This window comes from Coturnix japonica, chromosome 1 (assembly GCF_054131305.1).
Source record: "Coturnix japonica strain WE chromosome 1, WE-NBRP24, whole genome shotgun sequence".
Lineage (NCBI taxonomy): Eukaryota > Metazoa > Chordata > Aves > Galliformes > Phasianidae > Coturnix > Coturnix japonica.
In genome coordinates, this window is record NC_140663.1 from 20,675,901 (window position 1) to 20,696,197 (window position 20,297).

Sequence of the window (20,297 nt, forward strand, 5' to 3'; positions counted from 1 at the left end):
CAAGGGAAGTACCTTTTAAGGGGCTCTCATTTAGAAATCAAGATTCCCAATCCTGTGCTACAGCAGCTCTGATTTACCTTTGGCCTGCCTTTAAGTTCCCTAACATGACCGGTCCTGGTAGATACCTACAGGGGCTCCACAGCTGAATGAGCTATTTATCCTCTTACATCTTTCCTGATCCATGTGTTGACTTTCATGTGAAAGCTGCTGTTCAAGAAGGAATATGGCAAGAATTTGTCACGGAGACTCAGCTGTGCTCTTCAGAAACCATGACAGGGACAGACCTTCTCTTTTTTGACAGATGTACAGAAAACATGAAATGGAGGGAGTCGAGGTTGTTTTATTTTAACACCTAATACAATTCAAATTTAAAGGATTACTTGCACACAAAAATAAACACATTTGGTATAAAAATTTATCATCACTTTAACACCTTTTTTCTCTTCTTATGATCTGCACCTTCCCTGGAGCAGAAACATATAAGACTAATGGCACAAGTTTGTTTTATTCTACAGCATTTGTTTTGTTTTTACATACTCCAGTACCCTAGAGGACAACAGCCCGCTGTATACAAGAACCATTTTCTTCAGCCTGCTGAATTTTTTTTCATAAAGAACCAAAGCTATAAAGGCATTTTAAAAATCATTGTCTTTTTTTTTTTTTTTAAGAAGCACTGACTTTTTGCACCATTTATATACATAAGTGTTACATAACAGCTCTTGAGTACAGTACATGCAGCAGAATATATCTGTTGAATATAAAACATACATTTAAAATCTTGACTTATCAGAATCTTCTGAAGACTGAATCATCGTAGAATGCCCACTGCTTCGAGAAAATGGTTTGACAGTACAAATGTCTGCATATGTTGGCCACTGGAACAATCTGAGGCTTGCTGGAATAGTATCTGCAGCACATCAGTGTGCATAAACAGCTTACGTACAATATTAAAACACAACCAGCAAAGCCAATAGTTCAAGATCTTATGACTGCTATGTTAACCCTTCTTTTAAGTCGTTGCAAGGAAGCCTGGTGGGGGTTCCTACCCCTACTTAAGTCCCCCATAAAACCTTTAGTATACAATTTCTTTTCCACATGAAGGTATTTATTTATGTCTGCTGCCTCTCCTCTTCATTGCAGCTGTACACTGTGGACAGTACCATTTTCCCTTTGGTGCTTCTGTCAGTCCAACACATCCATAATGGAACCACTCAATAGGACACTATAAAAACAGAGTTTAGAGAGAGTTTGGGATTTTGCTTTTTATCTTAAATTGTCATCACATACAGTTCTATGAAAAGAAGCGCTAGTAGAAAGTGTGGGTTCTGCCTTTCATACCAAGCAAATAATGGGATAAAAGGAAAAAAGAAGGGGAATCTAAACATCCATACTCTCAATGGCATAAGGAAAGCAACTAGAATTACTGGAGTCATATACTGACACATTTATATAGAAAACAAGCATACTGTGCTAATGATAAAACACTGTCAAGCTAAATTTAAGCGACACAACAGTAATATTCACTTCTGTCTGAATGCAGGAGATTCTCAGTAAGTACATCATTACATTCACTTGCTCTTTAAAAACTTGCACTGTTTTAATCAGGCAGTTGGGATTACTACTGATACAGCTAGCTGTTCCCAGAAATAAGGGGGTATTTCAAGTATGTCAAACTTGCTCAGGAAAGAGAGAAGACATCTAAAAGAATCTGAACTGTGGGGACAGATGGGGAGAAGTTTCCTGAAGAATTCTTCAACTCATATGCACATCATTAATTCACACCGTAATTCTCACACAAATCTTTAAGTTCTACTTCTGTTTGAAGTTACGCACAGTAATTGAACCTTACTGTGATTAAACAAGGAGAAATACACGGAACTCCTACATGGCTGAAAAGATGAATATTAAAAATGTTTTCTTTTATGCTTTCTGCTTGTTCCCACCGAACCTATGTATTTAAGTCTGAAGTGAGGTAAGCAATTTGAATGGAAAAAGGAAAAATAATTTTTTCTTGTTGTGTGTATGTGAGACAAACCAAGAGCTGTACTTGTCCCTGTTTGCACTAAAACTGAAAACATAGGAAGCACTACAGAAAAGTAACTCATAACTCCTGTAAATAACAGTTACATGCACAAGGCTTTTCTTATGAACATTCTGAACTTTATTACTTACATCTTGGTTATCACAGCCAACCATCTCACCGTAGGACACCTAGTTAAAAAGAAGGAAAAAAACCCAAAACACCTTATTAATAAAAACAACACTTTCGAAGGCGTGGAATGCAAGGTTTTTGTTTCTTTTTCAGGTCAGGTAAGAAACCCTTGTACTAAGTACATTTTGGTACTGAGTGCTGCTGTTCTCCCATTTTTCAAATATATTTATGTCTAGCATTTCCTTTGCACACATGACATCTTCAAGAACTATTTGAAATAAACAATCAAATACTTTCAAAAGAACCAAAGAATTCTGTAAACTCTTAAAAAGAATAAAATTAACACTTAAAACTATAAAATCAGAATAGGCATTTTTAAAAACAAGCTTCTCATGCTCTCATTCAGTCTTTCAGTTTTCTGAGTGCCTTTTACAAAAATAGTAACTTCTCCATTATTCAATTTACAAAAGGAGGAACGTATGAGAGAAAGAAGTATTACTCTAACTTCAAATTTGAAGTAAATTCACTGTGATCGTATTCAACTTTGAATTTAATTATTCCTAAATTCTTCAGGAAGAGACTTAGAGCTTTCCACGTGTAGCACATTACAGGAAAACTGGCTTTTTCGCCTGGGCCTTTGAATTCATTTTTCATAAAATCATAGAATGAGTTGGGTTGGAAGGGACCTCAGGGATCATGAAGCTCCAACCCCCCTGCCGCATGCATGGCCACCAAATTCCCCATTTAATACTAGACCAGGCTGCCCAGGGCCCCATCCAACCTGGCCTTGAACACCTCCAGGGATGGGGCATCCACAACCTCTCTGGGCAGCCTGTGCCAGCACCTCACCACACTTGGTAAAGGACATCCCCCTGACATCCAACCTAAATCTTCCCTCCTTCAATTTAAAACCATCTTCCCATGCCCTGTCATATTACTATTAAGGAAACAAAAGCATTCTATTTGCAGTATTGAAATTCTGATGTTTTTAAATGAGCTTATCAGAGCAAGAAGCTCACCTGCAGTGAAACAGCATATCTGGTTATATTTCAGGTTGGACAATGTTTTTACCTGATTACAGATGCAGTAACGTGGCTCATTTGGATCGTAGGTCCAGTCAACCTGGCTATTAGAGTCAGACTCTGGTATTACTGTTGTTTGCTGGGACAGCTCTTGTGCCAGTGCAGATGAAGAAGAACATGATGACAGAGAGGATGAAGAGGAAGATGATGATGACTGCTGACTTGAGGATTTGTTGTTGTTTCTGAAGAAAAAAAAAACAAAAAAAACATACCATAATTTAAGTTAATTTACTGGCAAGTAGAAGCAATTCCTTGTTGACTGAAATACTATAGTATGTAAATCCTGAAGTGACATTCCTTAACACATTTCATTCAAGCACTGCAATAGCAAAACTGAATCTCTTCAGAAATCAGTCTTAACAGTTTATAGTCAGGCTATTCTAATCTGTGGAACTGAACAGCTTTAAATTGTCAGACGGCTTTACTGGATGTTTTACAATTTTTTTTCCCTTACTGGTACCCTTAGTGTCAAGCCTCCATTAAGAAAATGTATATGATAAAGCAGGCATTTGCAGTTAATAATGTTACAGTGTCATGTGCAATAAATTACTGTTAAGATAACTAATTCTATGCTAATCTCCACTGAAGCATCAGCTATCACTCCCCTGGAACAATGTCAATATACAAATTCTGTATTTTTGATTATAAGTCAGATCTGACACCCAAGGCATATGTAGATGAGAAACGATTCTAAAACAAACTTCTTAAGTGAGCTGTGAGTGAAAATAAATATGTATGAATGAAAAAAAAAAAAAGAAAAAGAGTAAGTCAGTTTAAAATACAAGCATTCTGGGATAAAATCCTTCAAACAATACTTTAGAGTCCTCAAAAATCACTTTTTATCAGAAGTAAATTTCGCCCTGCTTCCTGTCCTAGATGGTCAGACATCACAATACGTTCTGGTTATTTATAAAGTGGCATGAAGGAAATCTCCACATCTATTTCAAACCATCTAGAAAGCACTGCACAGCTGATTTCCAACATTTACATTTAGGTCAGATCTTCTCTCCTGTAGAGAGAAAAATGATGAAAGAAACTAGACGGTACAACAGACAAAAGAATAAATCAAAATATTTCTTGAAAACCTTGGACTGAATTTGCGTAAGGAAAAAGAAAACAACGGAGAAAAGAATAAAGTCCTGTACAAAAAAAGGCCAGCAAGGAATAATGACTTTCCACTTGTGTTTTTAAACCCCATTCATATTAAATACAAAGTATTTCTAATATGGCCTATGACCATTAAGCGAAAGTTTAGTTGTCAACTGCAGTCAACAAGAAAACCTACTTGCTTTTTCTGCCACTTCGTGAATCTGTGCTTGATGAACTTAATGTCTGTGTTAATGTAGATGCCAGAGCTGATGATGAATACCCAGTTGAATCTCTAGATAATGAAAATTCTCTTCCAAGCTGAAAATCATTGTTCTTAAATGCTTCGTAGCTGGCTTTTAAACTGGATGTTCTTCTTCCTTCCTTCATCTAAAAAAGAATACTGATATTGTATCAGATTACACAGTAGAGTTCTAAAGACACACCAGGCTACTATTATTGCCACAGATTCACCAGTTATTTCTTTAATAAAGTGATGCGCAGTAATTGGTAAAAATGGGTATGAATATCCCGCAAGAAAAGCTACAAAATGAGTTGTCCTATGGAATTTTTAAAGGATGAAACTGTAGCACATACACAATGACGATGAGAACTACATCACATTAGCTGTACGTGATAAAAAAAATTACTAGTATTCCTTCTTAATGAATAGCGGGTGGCAGGCTGATGAGCATGTGAGAATGTTTTGACGTTACCTGTGCCGTAGCTTGCACTGCTTGAGCTGCTGCCATGGTAATAGCACCGGCCCCCGATCCTGAAGATAATGAGCCGAGGTTATATGATGCCAATGGTTGAGAAGAGTTTGTATTGTATGTATTGTTTGAAGAGGATGATGAATTATTGTTTCGACACCCTTGATGAACAGAACACATTCATGAAATTCAACATGAAACTAAATTCCTTTGCATCTTAAGAAGAGTTATATATGACAACCAGTGAAAGATTAGGAACTCCATTTATGCAGAGTAGGCCGGCCGATCATTTGGAAAGAAGTTCTAAAAAAATGTTTTGATGCTGCTTGTTTTTTACTTAAACATCTACCCTTGCATGCAAGGAATGCTTTCAGAAAGGCAGTCCTCACTATCACACGCAGAGATATGGAGACATAATGCAGCTGTTATGACTATATAAGCCCAACCTCAGTTGAAATTACATTGACTACTGTAATGACTGAGAAATCCAGAATTTTACTGTACAACTAAACTTCCCCAAGACAACACTTCAAACAATCTTAACTCTAAAATCTAAAAATCACAACTCGAATGCACCAGATTTCCTGACAGCTGTTCAAATGCAGTTCCATTTTATTTACCTACTCGTGAAATTCCTTAAAGATAAATGACTATGAAGAAAACTATTTAAAAATACTGAACAGCATTAAATTCCAAAAGCCAGTGTACTTTACTCACTAATGCCTTCTCATAACCTTTCATTTTCAGAAAAGAATCTATGAAGTATCCCTATTTTGAAAACCGACAGAAAGCTGTGCTGTGTTTTTATGCACTAATCAAAGGGCCGTCTTACATGGCTGCATTTCACACAACATTCAGAAGGATTTGAACATAGTTGAATGCTAGGTCAGAGCAACCCTTACAAGATGAATGAATATTCTTTTCCTGCTTTGGAAATCACTGCATGGGCTTCTTTTCCTCAAAATAATGCATGGATCTCTTACATTTCTACCACTGGATGAATGACAACTATACTGCTATCCTCTTCCAAACAGCGTCAATAAAAAGAAACAGCCAACACACAGCTGTCAAATGACAACAAGGCCAATGAGCTTCATGCACAACACGAATGAGTAACAATGTCTGCAATTTCTCATTTTTAAAATGACTGAAAATCCCAGAGAGAAGTGTTTGGGTCTTTGATATGTGTATTAAAAAAAAAAAAAGTAAAAAAAAACACACACATAGTTGGATTTCTCTTCCCTCTATTAAAAAGTAATAAAATGTAAGACAATTAAGACTACCTGGTGTATTTTCTTTAGAGGCATCTGAAGTAAGGGTAGATAGAAGTGCTTCAGATTTGAACTTCTTCTCAGGAACATGATCTGTTGCACCGTGGTGAGATGATGGATTGTGTTTCCTTTCTAAGAAAAACAAATGAAGTGAACTTAAATGGAAAAGCCTTTTCAGTTTAAAAGTAAAACTGTTAACAACTACAGATAATAAAATAGCACTTTCAGCTAACTGCCACCAGCAAAACCTTTTTATTTCACTCGGAGTTTTTTCGAATAGGCATGATCACCATTTAATTATGCCAATTTTTCCAGCATTTGGAGGAAAATGTAATAAATGTACTTAATGACAAATAAACCTTAAAAGGCCTAATATGCTTTTATCTATCAAATACTCACTCTCTACTGGAGTGTGAGAATGGGCGTGATGGTTATTCACAGGCTGAGATGGTGTATCCAGCTCCAGGGATCCTAAAAATGGAGGTAAAAAGGCCAGAAAATTTTATACAGTGGAATGATTTTTCAGACACTAAGTTCTTACAGTATTAACCAGAACACTATGCAAATACACTTATATTAATTGGAAGGATTTGAGTTAGAATCTTTCCCAAAGGAAGTTCCCAGGAACAACTAAGTCAAATCACTGTATATCCCACATAGGAAGGGAAGTACAAGGTTTTGAGTCAAATCTCTTTCTTCTCCCAAGACCAGGCAAAATTCAAATCATGTGTCTGAAAATGTTGTCCAAATGCTCCTCGAAATCCAGCAGCCTGTGGCCATGACCACTGCCCTGGGCAGCCTGTTCCAGTGCCCAACCACCCTATGGTGAACAACCTTTCTCTAACACTCGTCCTACCTTCCCCTGACAGTTTCATGCTGTTCCCTCCAGCCCTGTTGCTGTCACCAGACAGGGAGGCCACCATTGGGCCTCCTCTTAGCCTTCTGTTCTCTGGGCTGGACAAACCAAGGGACCCCTGCTACTCCTCAGATGACTTTCCCATCTTCATAGCCCACTTCTAGATCTCTCTAACAGCATTACATACTTCTTATACCGCAATGCCCAAAACTACAAACAGTATTCAAGGTGAGGCCACACAGTGCAGAATAAGGGGTATAATCACTTGCCTTGCCCAGCTGGAAGTGCTGGGCCTGCTGCCCCCCAGCCTTGTCACACACAGTTAAACAGGACTTTACTCTTGCAAGCCCTTTTAACAGGAAGGTTTTAAAATATAAACTACTGACCACTGCTGTGCAACTGATCAAACAAAAGTTAAAAATCAAGGCCAATATTGAGAACCTAGAACAACACTGCTTTCAACGTACCACTTCATAGAATCATAGAATCACAAGGTTGGAAAGGACCTACAAGATCATCTGGTCCAACTGTCCTCCCATTACCACTGCTGCCAGAAGCCACTAAATCATATCTCGTAGCTCCTCATCCAGACACCTCTTGAGCACTGCCAGGGACAGCAATTCCACCACCTCCCTGGGCATCCATTCCAGAGCCTGACCACTCTCTTGAGAGAAGAAGTTTTTCCTTTTGTCTAATCTAAACCTCCTCTGGCACAACTTGTGGCCATTTCCTTGGGTCCAACTGAGGAAACCTCCCTTCAGGAAGTTCTAGAGTGCAATGAGGTCTCCCCTGAGCCTCCTCTTCTCCAGACTAAACAATCCCAGCTCCCTCAGCCGCTCCTCATAAGACTGGTGCTCCAGATCCCTCACCAGTTTCATTGCCCTTCTCTGGGCACATTCCAGGGCCTCCAAGTCTTTCTTGCAGTGAGGGGCCCAAAACTGAATAGAGTAGTCAAGGTACAGCCTCACCAGTGCTGAGAACAGGGCGATGATTACCTCCCTACTCCTGCTGGCCACGCTATTTCTCATGCAGGCCAGGATGACATTGGCCCTCTTGTTCCAGTAAGTTGCATACAGGCCGGTAAAGTTGCACTAGAAGTGCTGACAATATGTGCTTATTTGAACTGAAAACTGTAGACATATTTATGAGGATAAGTATTGAAACACAGCTAAGATGTAAACTGCATCAATGAGGTGATTTCCCTTCTTGTCATAATGACTCAAAACACACTAAGACCAGAAATACGTTTCAAGTTGACCAAACATTCTGTCATACATCTGTATTCAAAATCATCGATGTTGAAAATATCCCAAGTGGAAATAGAAAAAGGAGAGAGGAAAGGAAAGGTTAAACTAACTTTAATCACGCTGTGAATTAGTCCAAAGGCTGCCCTCTGGAGGAACCTCAGTAATACATTTTTACTCTGAAAGCTAAAAATGTTAACAGGCTTTTCATTCTACCTCATGTTTTATTAAGTAATATTAAGTAATATCTTAAATACAGTCTGGTTCATTTGTGTTTTCAGTTTTCAAAATCCTACCTATCTTGCCAAACAAATGGCCCAAATAAAGTCAGCATCAGATCTTAAAACTGCAGCTTGGACTCAAAAATAAACTAGTCGCCCTCTTCTGCAGTTGCTCATTAGTAACACCTACTTAACAGTTTTCTTTTTGTGCCTCTTATTTAAAAACAAACAAACAAGCGAGAAATTACAAACAAAATTTTGAGGAAAATTAGCTTTTATGACAAAGTTCAAAGAAAGAATATTTACCCCTTATTTCTTCAGGTGACATGGGTTACTTTTCACTAGCCTTGGCTATGAAGAACAGTCACTGACTATTAGCTTCATAATAACACATGCTGTAACAACTTTGAAATTTACCATCACCACATTTGAACTTGACACCTAAATACTAAAAGGTATGGAGGGCTGGATTTTTCCACACCTAGTTTGCCTTAAAACCATCACATTACGTCCCATTTACATTCTGAACATTAGCTGGGCAATGCTGCATTATTTGTTAAGCTTGCAGGTTTCTTCCCCAAAATGTTCCTTGGTAACCACCTCCTGACAAAATCATCCATTCTCTTCTCTTCAAAAAAAAGATCCACAAAGTAGCTAAGCTTACCTGACATTCCATGCCTACAACTGGGACATCCACCCTCCTCTATCTGGTGGCAATCAACAGGCCTGGTAGGTTAAGCTTAGACTGCAAAACTTTCCTGAATGCCTGCAGTATTAATAACAAGTTTAAAGAATTCTATACCTTCCTGTACCTATTCATATGGACAACAGCACTATTAAAAAGAGAAATTATTCTAACTTCTCAGTCGCATTTTGATTCCACTGGTAAAAATCAAAGTTTGAACTAAAATTTGAGAATCACTGCCTTAAAAAAGTACGCAGGTCAAAGCAAAACTGCAAAATGAGTGGAAACACTGCAGGCCAATAACAACTTTATTGTGTCTTACTTTTGTAAAGTGACAAAAAATCTGTCAATTATTTTAAGAAAATTATGCATACTTACGTCGCTCTAATATTTCTGTGATTCCAGCATTGTCTGCTTCAAGTTCCATTTTAAATTTAGCAAGTTCCTGGTCCAGTTTTCTCAAGTGACGGTCTACCTGTTTTGGAGACAATGCAACAGTAAATCGTGTCCAGTTCTGGAACATGAATAACCACATCAGGCACGTCCAACCCACAGGATACGTGTGACCCAACTCAGCTCACAGTGCAGTGCTGGTACATAATATGGCATAATATGGCAAGAAATCATATCAGTTTGCTAAGGTTTCAATTTGAAGAGACATTCTATGCAGAAGCATGCTGCCAAATTTGGTGCATATGGGGGAATGCTTTGTAAATACAAAACAGTAGAACTGAAAAAAGTCCGTCACTTTAACAAAATATAAAAATAAACCCAAATGAACTCTGTTATAGAAGCTAGTAATGCGATAGCAAATCTGACTGCAATAAATAAATAAATAACAACCATTTCCTAATAGTGAGTTTATGGAAAGCACAATGGATATTGCATGTCCTGATTAAAAAGATAGCTCTACTTGCCATTTTCACTAGAGGTGTTGATAACAAATATAACACCATTGAAGAAATGGCTTCTTTGGCACCACTGAAAGACACAGCTAAACCTCCTGATTTATTTGAATCAGTAAAAAGATACATTAAAGTGATTTTCTTTAACCTTTGCCAACATATCTAGTAAAGCTACTGATGGGGACCCAGAGATGGCTGGTAAAAAAAGATGGACTTACAAAACTAGTAGATGATGATGCAGTTACCATCTGTATCTCACTGCATCAGACATGAAGAAAATATATGTGCAAAAGCTTCAAAATTGGATGATGTCATAGAAATCACAAAGCTGTGAATTTCAGCAAGTCCAAGGGACCGGATCATCGCCAGTTCATTAAAAGTATGGATGTATTTATGAGGTAATGATTTACCTTCCTGAAGGAAGGTGGCTAAGTCAGAGTAAACGCTAAAAAGACTCTGCAAAGTGAAATCAAGTTCTTCACGGCATCAAAAGGAAAACTTGTGCCAGGTCACGAAGATTAAAAATGGCTCATAAATTCAGTGTTTTTGGAGGATTTGATCGTTCATTTAAAAGAGTTAAACATGCTTCTTCAAGGTGAAAAATCACTTCACCTGTGATAGACTTCAAACATTAACAGTATTTGAAATGAAACTTAAATTATGGCAAGCTCAAGTAATGGAAAATAGTTGGATGCATTTTGATACATCGGCTAAATACAGTCTTGTAAACAGTGAAAACAGCTCAGCTGTGCTTTCCATTTTCATAAAGAAATGTGAGAATAGGTTTCAGTACTTCAAAAAAAAGAAATCCCTTTTTTTAATATATTTGCAACTCCAGTTTCAGTCAACAGAAATCCATTACTTGTGCAATTACAATGTGAGTGCAAACTCACTGCAAAATGAGTTGCAATCAGGGTTCAACTCAAAGAAAAATTTTGTCATGTCTCTTTACCAAACTTTCATAAGCCCCATCTTTCCAGAGAAAAATACCCCTCACTTCATGGTCACGTTTATTCACACCTTCAGTTTTTGGCAGTACATACATTTGTGAATGATTATTGTCAAGGATGAAGTACAGGAGGAGAAATATTTCATCACAAATCTCGGATGAATACCCTGTGAACTCCCTAGAATGGCAACCACTGCCATAAAACCAGCCTGATGCACATGTTTCACAAAAACAAGGTCAAACATCAAATTAGTTTTATGTTTTTATTGTTCCCTGTTTTTTATGTTTTAATATAAATGCGTTTAAAAAAAGTTTTGTTATGATAAGCATTAAATCTATTCTATATTTTATACGTGGCCCTTGGCAATTCTTGTTTGCTAAGTGCAGCCCAGACAAGCTAAGCAGTTGGACAACCACAAGATACACCTTTTTATCTGGTCTGCTAAGAACTTCCCTTCCAGCAGTGTTCCACCACTCAGAACTAAGCACATGTAAGAACAAAAGGAATCATAACTTCTTGGTCACCTGCACTTCCCACTCGGAATTAGCACTAAAATGGGCTTCTGCTCCCCAGCTGCCCATTGAATCACAGGATTCACCAAAGCTCCATATTGGCTCAGAAGCCAGAAGCCCTCCTCTCACTACAGGTGATGATGCTCCAAGAGAAAATACTATGTGTTTGCTACAAGAAAAAAGGCTAAGAGCATTTGGGGATTTTTTGAGTATGGGTGTAGAATCTGGAAGAGAAAGAACAGTACATGAAATGCCCTTTAGAAGACGTAATGCTGCACAGGGAAATTACATTAAAAGTCTCTTTCTAAAAGAGAAAAATAATCTGTTTGAAGCTGATGTAAGAGTACAAATAACACAACTATAGCATTTATTAATATGTTCTGAACTCCTGAAGATATAAATTCAGGTAATTCACTACAAACCTCTTGTATACTTACCAAATCATATATTTGATTAGCCAGCTGTACTTTCTCATCTGCATCTTCCAAAGCCTTATAATAATCCTGGTAGAAAGAGAATGCTTTTAAGTCACAAATGCAACTGAATTAATTTCAGATGTTTTAAGCTATTTTAACCTAGCACAAAGTGTACATTAAAAGCAGAAACTGAAATCAGTTTTCAGAATGACTGAGATACTATTGTAAACAACAATAAGCTAAACGGTAGATGAGAGCTATATCAGCTGTCTATTTATTGCTTATACAAAGCAAAACAACAAGATATGGACACTTCCCCCCACAATGACACTTATATTTCACAACGTGGTTCACTGCAAAAAAAAGAAACACTTTTCAATGTGTTTTTTTACTATGCAGCATTATGGCCTCAACATGAAATAATGTCTTGTACTTGATATGGGCCTTTAAGACCATTGAAGAAACTACTGTCTTTCAAATGATGCTACACAGTTTTGTGATTGGAGGCCTTTTCAACACTGTAGTTAGATATATAGAAAACGAAGTACATAATGTAAATTTGTAAATTAATGTATTTTAAAGATGCTGTAACTAATAAATTTTTATAAAATAAACTGACTAAAGTTGCAATTTTAAAATCTGCTCTAAATAATGAAAAACTATAGATAAGTCCCCTTTTATAGTTAGTATAAGCGTATTTATCTCTAGGTTCAAACAAGTTTAAGTGCCTTTTTATTTCAGTTTCCACCGAAAAGTACCTACCTCAGGTGAAAACTCAAATCTTAATCCCATTAAAGTCATTTTTGTTTTTAATTTACTCTACTGAAGTCAGAGTTTTGACTTTCATTGTGTTTTGTTGGTTTTGGTGTTCTTTTTTTTTTTCTTTTCTATTAAGATAATTTATTTATTTTAATTAAGGAAAAAATAAACCTTGGCTGTCTAAGGACTGAAGTTACAAGTGTAGGAGGACTAGAAAGGATTTGTCACCTGCCAAAATGATGGACTACCCTGCTAATAATACCAACAACGCCAAGTGTCAAATGATAAAAGCAAACAGAAAACACATCCATCTTCTTATTCTTCCACGGTACGTATACCACATAAATACTATATACAAAGACACGTGCAGAATCAGAGGGGATGTTGAAGTTAAGACTGAAAAACAACCTTTAAAATAATGCCAATTAACTTACGAAGCAGGAAGAAAATACACAAGTTGCAATTCTAGTACCTGGTTTAATCACTCCAAGATTCACTTTTTAAAGATTCAATAACAGTAGTAAATACTCAGCAAAACTTAGAAGAAACGCTTGATCAAAGAAACTTTCCAGTCATTTTTCTCCTCTAAGTAAGTTCTATGCATCTCTGAGAATGCCCAGCGGAAGTCACAGTTCTGAATGCTTAAGCCTTCATTCAATTATAAACTACTTTTTCCTAAGGTTATCTCTCTTAAAAAAAATAAATTCACCCCACTCCCGTGATATCCTTACTTTTTTTATTGATGTCATCTGTTCTTCTCTCCATTCGGGTTTGTTCTTCTTTGCGTTCATAAAAAACTCATTGACCCTCTGCTCGAGCTGATCCATTGCATCTGCACAGGAAAATATTAAAAATAAATATTATCTCCTCACATACATAAACATTACAAAATAAGGTGGATTTTTTTTTCTGAAATAAAGTTGACAGGACCGAGGTGTAAATTATTATAGCAAAAAGAAATAAGTAAGTAAAAAGAATGAAATAAGTGACAGCAGACAGAGGAGGGGAATATTTACCTTAATTTCCAAGAAGCAGAATTGCATTCTAGTAGGATTCACATCAAGGTTCTTGTGCTCTCCACTTGGGAAAGGCAGGACTCCAAGTTCTAAAGGATTTTTGCCCCTAAGAGCAGTGGTGGTGACTTAAAGCATGACCCAAACTCCTCACCCAGGGCTCGAGACTGCTGACATTGGAACATTCTAGCCAGTTACAAACTGAGCAGGTAACAAAATGCTCTCCTAAGAGAAACAGTCAAATACGAAACCAAATAATTGCAAAAATCAGTGCCTCAAAAGAGAAGAGCAACTAGAGTCAACCCTTAACTCAAGGCTCTTTCCACTGTATGCTAGGAAGAACAAGAGCAACTGAAAACACTCACAGGCTTATTCCCATCCCCTAACTGCCATATGGTAGAATCAAGAGGTAAACGCACTGATGGGATACCATGGACAGGACCTCTCCCTTACATGTAGCTGAGAAATATCTCAAGGAGAAGAAGTAAAACAATTACCCAACATATTATAAGAAAGGAAAACGTCAACCATAAGTTACTCATCTGGTTATTTATTGAAGCAGGAAGAGGGACTCACTTTCCCTCCATCATCCTTTATAAAAAGCATCAAGCTTAGTATTTCAACAGCTGGACATTTGTGCATGCAACAACTTGCGTATGTGCAAAACCAAACAGCTGCTTCAGTCAAACTCGCTCTGACAGCCTGGCTAGTCCCAAGATAAGGGACAGTACTGCAATTATTATTTAAACAGAACTTTCAGCAATACAATCCAGACAACAGTTTCAAGGTAAACAAGACAATGCGCCACCTACCTACAGATCTCAAGCTCTCAGTGTAAAACCATAAAAACACTTTTCAGAAGCCAGCACTAAAACTGCACTATGTGATAGGGTGGGAGTGCAAGTATCTAACTCAAGAAATCAATGAATCTGCAAGCATAGTTAGTTCCTCAAATCCAACAGAGCCTCAAGTCTTCATGTTTTGCAAATCCTCAGCAACAACCAGAATAGTTGCTCAAGCAAATGATCGCAGAATTATCAAGGTTGGAAAAGACCTAGAAGATCATCTAGTCCAACCATTACCAATACTTCCCAGCTCAATCATATTCATCAACACAACATCCAGACGTTTCTTGAACACTCCCATGGTCGGTGACTCCACCATCTCCCTGGGCAGTGCATTCCAGTGCCTGACTACCCTTTCTGAGAAGAAAATTATGAAAAATCAAGTATAGTAAGTGAGCAAAGAATTATTGATATTGCCTATGCAGGTAATCGCCAGAATCAAAAGCAACAGGAAACTAACAACTTTAGACAGGAATGATAACAATTTATCCCAAGCCAAAATAGTTGTTGCAAAACAGAGCAGTCAAATGAACATTTTCCATTTGCACTGTGTTATGCTTAGGGAGGATAGTGACTGAGCAACAAGTGAGGCTTCCAGAAGGTTTGTTCTTTCATCAAGTGACTATAATTTGGTCCATAAACCTAAAGGACAAAAGGTTCTACCTGCTATTCCCAGCCTGAAAACAACCTTGAGATTATTATTACAACAGCTCCATAGACAGAGGAATAAAAATAATAAAAGTCATTTATCTTTTTATTAAGAACACATATCAGTCTGTGTGAAACTGTTTAAGTGAAAACTTCCACAGAAACTTGGTCTCCTGAAAGAGAAGAACTGGGAAACAGGAATGCAGGGCAGCTCTATTACATCACATGGAAGGTCCTCCACAATACACTCAAGACCCTTCAGCTTCTCTCCCCTCTCACCTCTCTTTCCTTTGTGCTACTTCATTCACACATGCTGATTTCTTAGAACAGATTCCTGAAGAGATGACAGAAATTCTATTACAAGACAGGCTTTTTTTTTTTTCTAGAGCTTGGCTGGTAACACATGATTTGAACCTATGTAGGGGAAAAACATTCTATACTCTGTGTGCAAATGTCTCAGAGCTCGTGACTAACTTTTAACCGTGATGTTCTTCACTTTTCCCACAGAAGCCTTATCAAGGCACCCAGCATATACCTGTCTGCTGATTTATCTTCTGATGATGAGCACCAAAATCTGCCCCATTCAAAGTCTGAATGATCCAAACATCATTCACTCTCAAACACAGCAGCTATGTTATCTCTAAATAAGGCTTGCACAGGTTTCTGGGCCAGTATCGCCCACCAAAACATGGTTCTGATACAGGTCACAGAATCACAGAATCACACAGAATCACAGAATGACCCGGGTTGGAAGGGACGTCAAGGATCATGTAGTTCCAAGCCCCCTGCCTGGCAGGGCCACCAAACATACACATTTACTAGATCAGGTTGCCCAGGGCCCCATCCAACCTGGTCTTGAACACCTCCAAGGACGGGGCATCCAAAACCTCCCTGGGCAGCCTGTTCCAGGGCCTAACCACTCTCCTAGTGAAGAACTTCCCCCTAACATCCAACCTAAATCTTCCCTCTTTTAACTTAAAACCATTTCCCCGTGTCCTGCTATTGTCAGCCCTTTCGAAGAGTTTACTCAAGAGACGCTGATCCTTCACAGCACCTCCTGGGTCTCAGCACCACAACAATCCACAGGTTCACAAGACGTGTTTAACATGAGACGTGTTTAACATGAGCTGTCAAACTGACAGCTGAAGAGATCTGAGTCCAGAAGTTTCATAATGCATTCAGATGCCTTGTCAATCATTGCAAGAATCCCCGAAGAACCACAGCCCAAGAAAACCTTCCTCTGGTCATAGGGTTGGTCTTTGTATACAAATATTCAGTGTTTTTCACTACTTCCAGTTAAAGCAAAGGAAATGACACCACTATAATCTTGGCAGCACTGGCTATCAATAATAAATACCCAAGAGAAAGCCTGAGGCCTCACTTCAAACTATTATATGTTAAACTACTGGTTTAAAGAATCACAGAATCATAGTGTTTGGAAGGAAGCTCTAAGGATCATCCTTGCTAAAGCAGATCCTCTAGAAAAGCTTACACCGGAAAGCATCCAAATGAAGTCTTGAATATCTCCAAAGGAGACTCTATGACCTCTGGGCAGCCTGTTTCAATGCTGTCACCCACACAGCAAACAAGTTTTCTTCATGTTGTATGGAACTTCCTGTCTGAACCTGTTTTCCCCTGTCCTGATGCTGGGCACCACTGAAATGAGTCCACCCCATCCATTTCACTCCTGCATTTCAGATATTTATCAACAGTGATGAGATCATCTCCCTGTCTTCGCTTCTCCAGGCTGATGAGTCCCAGAACTGTGATCCTACTAAGTAAGAAACTAAAAGCATGGTGCAGATTTTATGTTACTTATCTCATTCTTCTTTGAGATACTCCAACCCCTCTGGCACTGAGGAATCCTCTCATCTCTTGTCTAAGTTACGTTAACAAAGACCTTTGCCTCTCACTTGCAGACGAACACATTTATTGCGTGTTAACACAGCAACACCTCACTGGGTGCTGTGGGACATGAGCCCCAGAGGGGACTGCTGGAAAGGATCAAAGGGGAACACATCCTGTTAACAGCTGCAGGTGCTAAGCACATACAAAACGACCTACAGAGGAAACGTGTATGTGGTTTTGCGTCAACTAAAGCCTAAGAGCACGGGCAAAAACCTCATTGTTGTACGCTGCGGTGAGAGGAGCTGGCTGGAAGGTTTCAAAACCAAAACGACCCGCTGAAAGAGTGGGGTGCAGCTCCTGATCCGAACCACCATCACTGCTCTTAGGGACCAAAAACCTCGAGAGTTTGGGACGTGCCACATAAAACCCCAGGGAGCAGCACAAGCCCAGCAGCCGACCAGCCCCAGCCGCACGGATGTGGGCCGTGGCGTGTCAGAGCGCTGGGCGAGCGCGCCCCGCCCCTCGCTGTGTGCCGGCAGCTCCTCGCCACGGGCCGGGCCTCCGCAGCGCCGCCTCCCGCCGCCAACAAGCCGGAGGAGACGCAGGGCGGCCGGCAGCCTGGACGGGGCGACGGGACGGCGTTCCTAGCGGCGGAGCGGAGCTGCTGGAGCGCGGGCTGGCGGCGGGCGGGGGTGCGAGCGGCCCGGGCTGGGCGGCGGGGAACCGCGGGGAGCGGCGGAATGCCGGCGGAAATCGGAGCACCTGCGGCGGCGGCGGCGCTTCGCTCCCAGCTCCCCGCCCCCGCCGGTCGCCTTCCTGCCCCGCAGCGGGGCGACGGGAGCGGCGGGGATCGGGCGCCCCCTGCCGGCGGGGCGGGCCGGGAGAGGGAGGCGGAGGGCAGCGGCGGGAGGCGGAGGGGAGGGGGCGGGCAGAGGAGGGGGCGGGACTCACGTACTCTGCACCTGCAGGTCCATCTCGCGCATCTCGGTGAACCTGTCGCGCAGATCCATGGGAAGCTGCTCGATCACTGCGGGCACACGGAGGGAGGGGCGGGGGAGAGAGGGGGGGGGGGTCAGTCGCTCGCCGCCGTGGGGGAGGGGGGGGGCGCCGCCACGTCGCCGCGCCCTCTCCCCGGCTCCCCTCCGCCGGCCGTGCCCGGCCGCCCGGCGTCCCCGTCCCGCACACACTCACTCTCCAGATAGTCCTCCAGATACAGCATGGCGGCGGCCGGGCCAGCGCCAAGGGGCTTCTCGCTAACGGGGGGCTCGTCCCTTCCAATATGGCGCCGCCGCCAACAACACCGGCAGCTCGACTCAGCGAAAACAACATTGGCGGCTGACGGCGCCCGCCTCGGCCGAGCCGCGATTGGCTGCACGGCACCGTGACGCGCCCGCGGCCTGCGCTGCTCTGCGGCACCACGGGAAACGCAGTTCGGACGGGAAAGGCCGCAGAACTACGAGTGCCGCCATGCACCGCGAAGGGGAGGGGATGAGGGGGAGGGAGCGGGACGGCGGGGCGGGAGGAGCGGAGCTGCTGTAGGGCGGAGTGGGATTCAGCGTGTATATAAGCAAGGAAGGACGTGCTGTTATGTTCCTGTGCTCTCTTTTCACAAGAAAGCCTCTCAGCCTTTTACATACAGAGATTGCTGACCACAGAGCATAGAAAACCAAACTCATTTGTTACTATTTGCCTATTTGCACAGAACTTTAGGATACAGTGACAACTGAGCAGCACCAGAGGAGAATGCAGCAATGACAGCATACAGCTACCAGCCTGGACAGTGTGTTGCTTTGCTTTTGTTTGGCACCTGCCAGTGCTGTGCTGCAGAAGTCCAGGCTGGTGGGCCAGAATCCATTTACCATGGTGCACTGCTGCAAGGGTATGTTGTAGCAGCATTCAGGGCTGTTTTGTCTGCCAAAGCCAGTATCAGGCCTGTTGGTTGACACACTTATAATAATTCTTTCACTTCCTGTTTGTTGCATGCTGTTTTTCTGCTGCTGCTGTTGTTTTTCCATTCTCTTCAGTTCTCCCGGTCTCACAGTCCAGCTGTCCCTCACAGCTGCCATGGAGCCCATCACTGCCCATATTCCACTGCTACCAATACAGGGACATCACCCACAGCCGCATACTCACTGCAGGAAATAACTGTCATTCCTGCTGTACTGCACACCATGACTGTTGGAGGGCATTTGTTAAATAACTAAATTGTCTTGAGACTGAGTACCATGTAAGAGTTACAGCATGATCATATTTGTTCTGGACAATCAACTTCATGTAATGGGAGACTCCTTTCGAAGCCAGATCCTAGGAAAAAGCAGGATGAGGCTATCAAATAAATAATGTTACCCTTGTCTAGTACAGCACTATGCAGAAACTTCACACTTCTGTGAAATGATCCTCAAAAGGGCAAATTTGGCCCAGCAGTATTGTGGCTGCATGGTAACCTAACTGAGAAATCACACTCATTTTCTACTTACTACAAACTCTTTCAAATACTTCATATTCACATTCTTATTTCTGGAAACAAATCCATAACCTCAGATAATTAATTTACTTCAACAGTCAACAGGAAAATGGATCTGCCATTTATCTTTCAGCTTGACTTTGTGTACAGACTCAGGTAATTACATCTCCATCTTTTAGTTAATTTTGTCTGCTACAGACTCAGTTAAATTTACTTGCAGATTTCAGTTATTTCCTGAAAGTCTGCAGGATATGAGCGATCACTGTTTGTATATTAATCACTGAGATGTTTTTATCCTGACTTCCTAAGGAAATAAAGCTTACATAAGCATTCTGCGTGTCTGTGTGCACACTTTGTCCTTTCTCTCTGCCTTGTCTCTTTGGAATTAATTGACTAATCAACCAATCTGAGAGAAAAATAGTCCTTCTAAGGGATTGAATATGCCTTAAATGCTGTGTTGTCCCCAACGTATTTTCTTTTTCTTCCTTTCAATGAGGAAAATGTTGGAGTGTGAACTTCCTACTCTATTAAGCTCAAGAAAATCTACAGGAGAGCAATGTCATGAGAGTGCCCCAAACACAGAAAAAGCTTCTGTCATTGGATGTGACTTGTGAGGCACTGTTATAA

At 40.6% G+C, this 20,297-nt stretch overlaps 1 protein-coding gene across 7 annotated transcripts; it reads right to left on the minus strand.

Annotated features, from left to right (window-relative positions):
• Nucleotides 1-320: 320 nt before the first annotated feature.
• Nucleotides 321-18,521, minus strand: ING3 (inhibitor of growth family member 3). 7 transcript variants are annotated; one of them, XM_085526656.1, is made up of 13 exons: nucleotides 18,398-18,521; nucleotides 18,162-18,233; nucleotides 13,869-13,974; nucleotides 13,584-13,684; nucleotides 12,115-12,180; nucleotides 9,689-9,785; nucleotides 6,704-6,775; nucleotides 6,317-6,436; nucleotides 5,037-5,194; nucleotides 4,520-4,710; nucleotides 3,224-3,416; nucleotides 2,173-2,211; nucleotides 321-1,222 (listed from the first exon to the last, which is right to left on the minus strand). In XM_085526656.1, exons 4-13 carry the CDS (start codon nucleotides 13,677-13,679, stop codon nucleotides 1,106-1,108), a joined length of 1,149 nt encoding a protein of 382 aa, XP_085382782.1. In that variant the 5' UTR covers nucleotides 13,680-13,684; nucleotides 13,869-13,974; nucleotides 18,162-18,233; nucleotides 18,398-18,521; the 3' UTR covers nucleotides 321-1,105. The 7 variants fall into 7 exon arrangements, 5 of the variants coding, with proteins under 5 accessions (XP_085382782.1, XP_085382846.1, XP_085382722.1 ...); XR_014938635.1 differs by lacking the exon at nucleotides 13,869-13,974 and having other exon boundaries at nucleotides 4,520-4,723; nucleotides 5,037-5,095; XR_014938623.1 differs by lacking the exon at nucleotides 13,869-13,974 and having other exon boundaries at nucleotides 4,520-4,723.
• Between the last annotated feature and the right edge of the window lie 1,776 nt (nucleotides 18,522-20,297).

Excerpts from the sequence above, each read along its gene's own strand:
- ING3 (XM_085526471.1), bottom strand. The coding sequence starts at position 18,425 with ATGCTGTATCTGGAGGACTATCTGGAGA. Across the intron at positions 18,234-18,397 it reads TCTGGAGGACTATCTGGAGA|TGATCGAGCAGCTTCCCATG; the intron begins GTGAGTGTGTGC and ends GTGTGCCCGCAG. Across the intron at positions 6,776-9,688 it reads CACAGAAATATTAGAGCGAC|GATCCCTGGAGCTGGATACA; the intron begins GTAAGTATGCAT and ends CTCCATTTTTAG.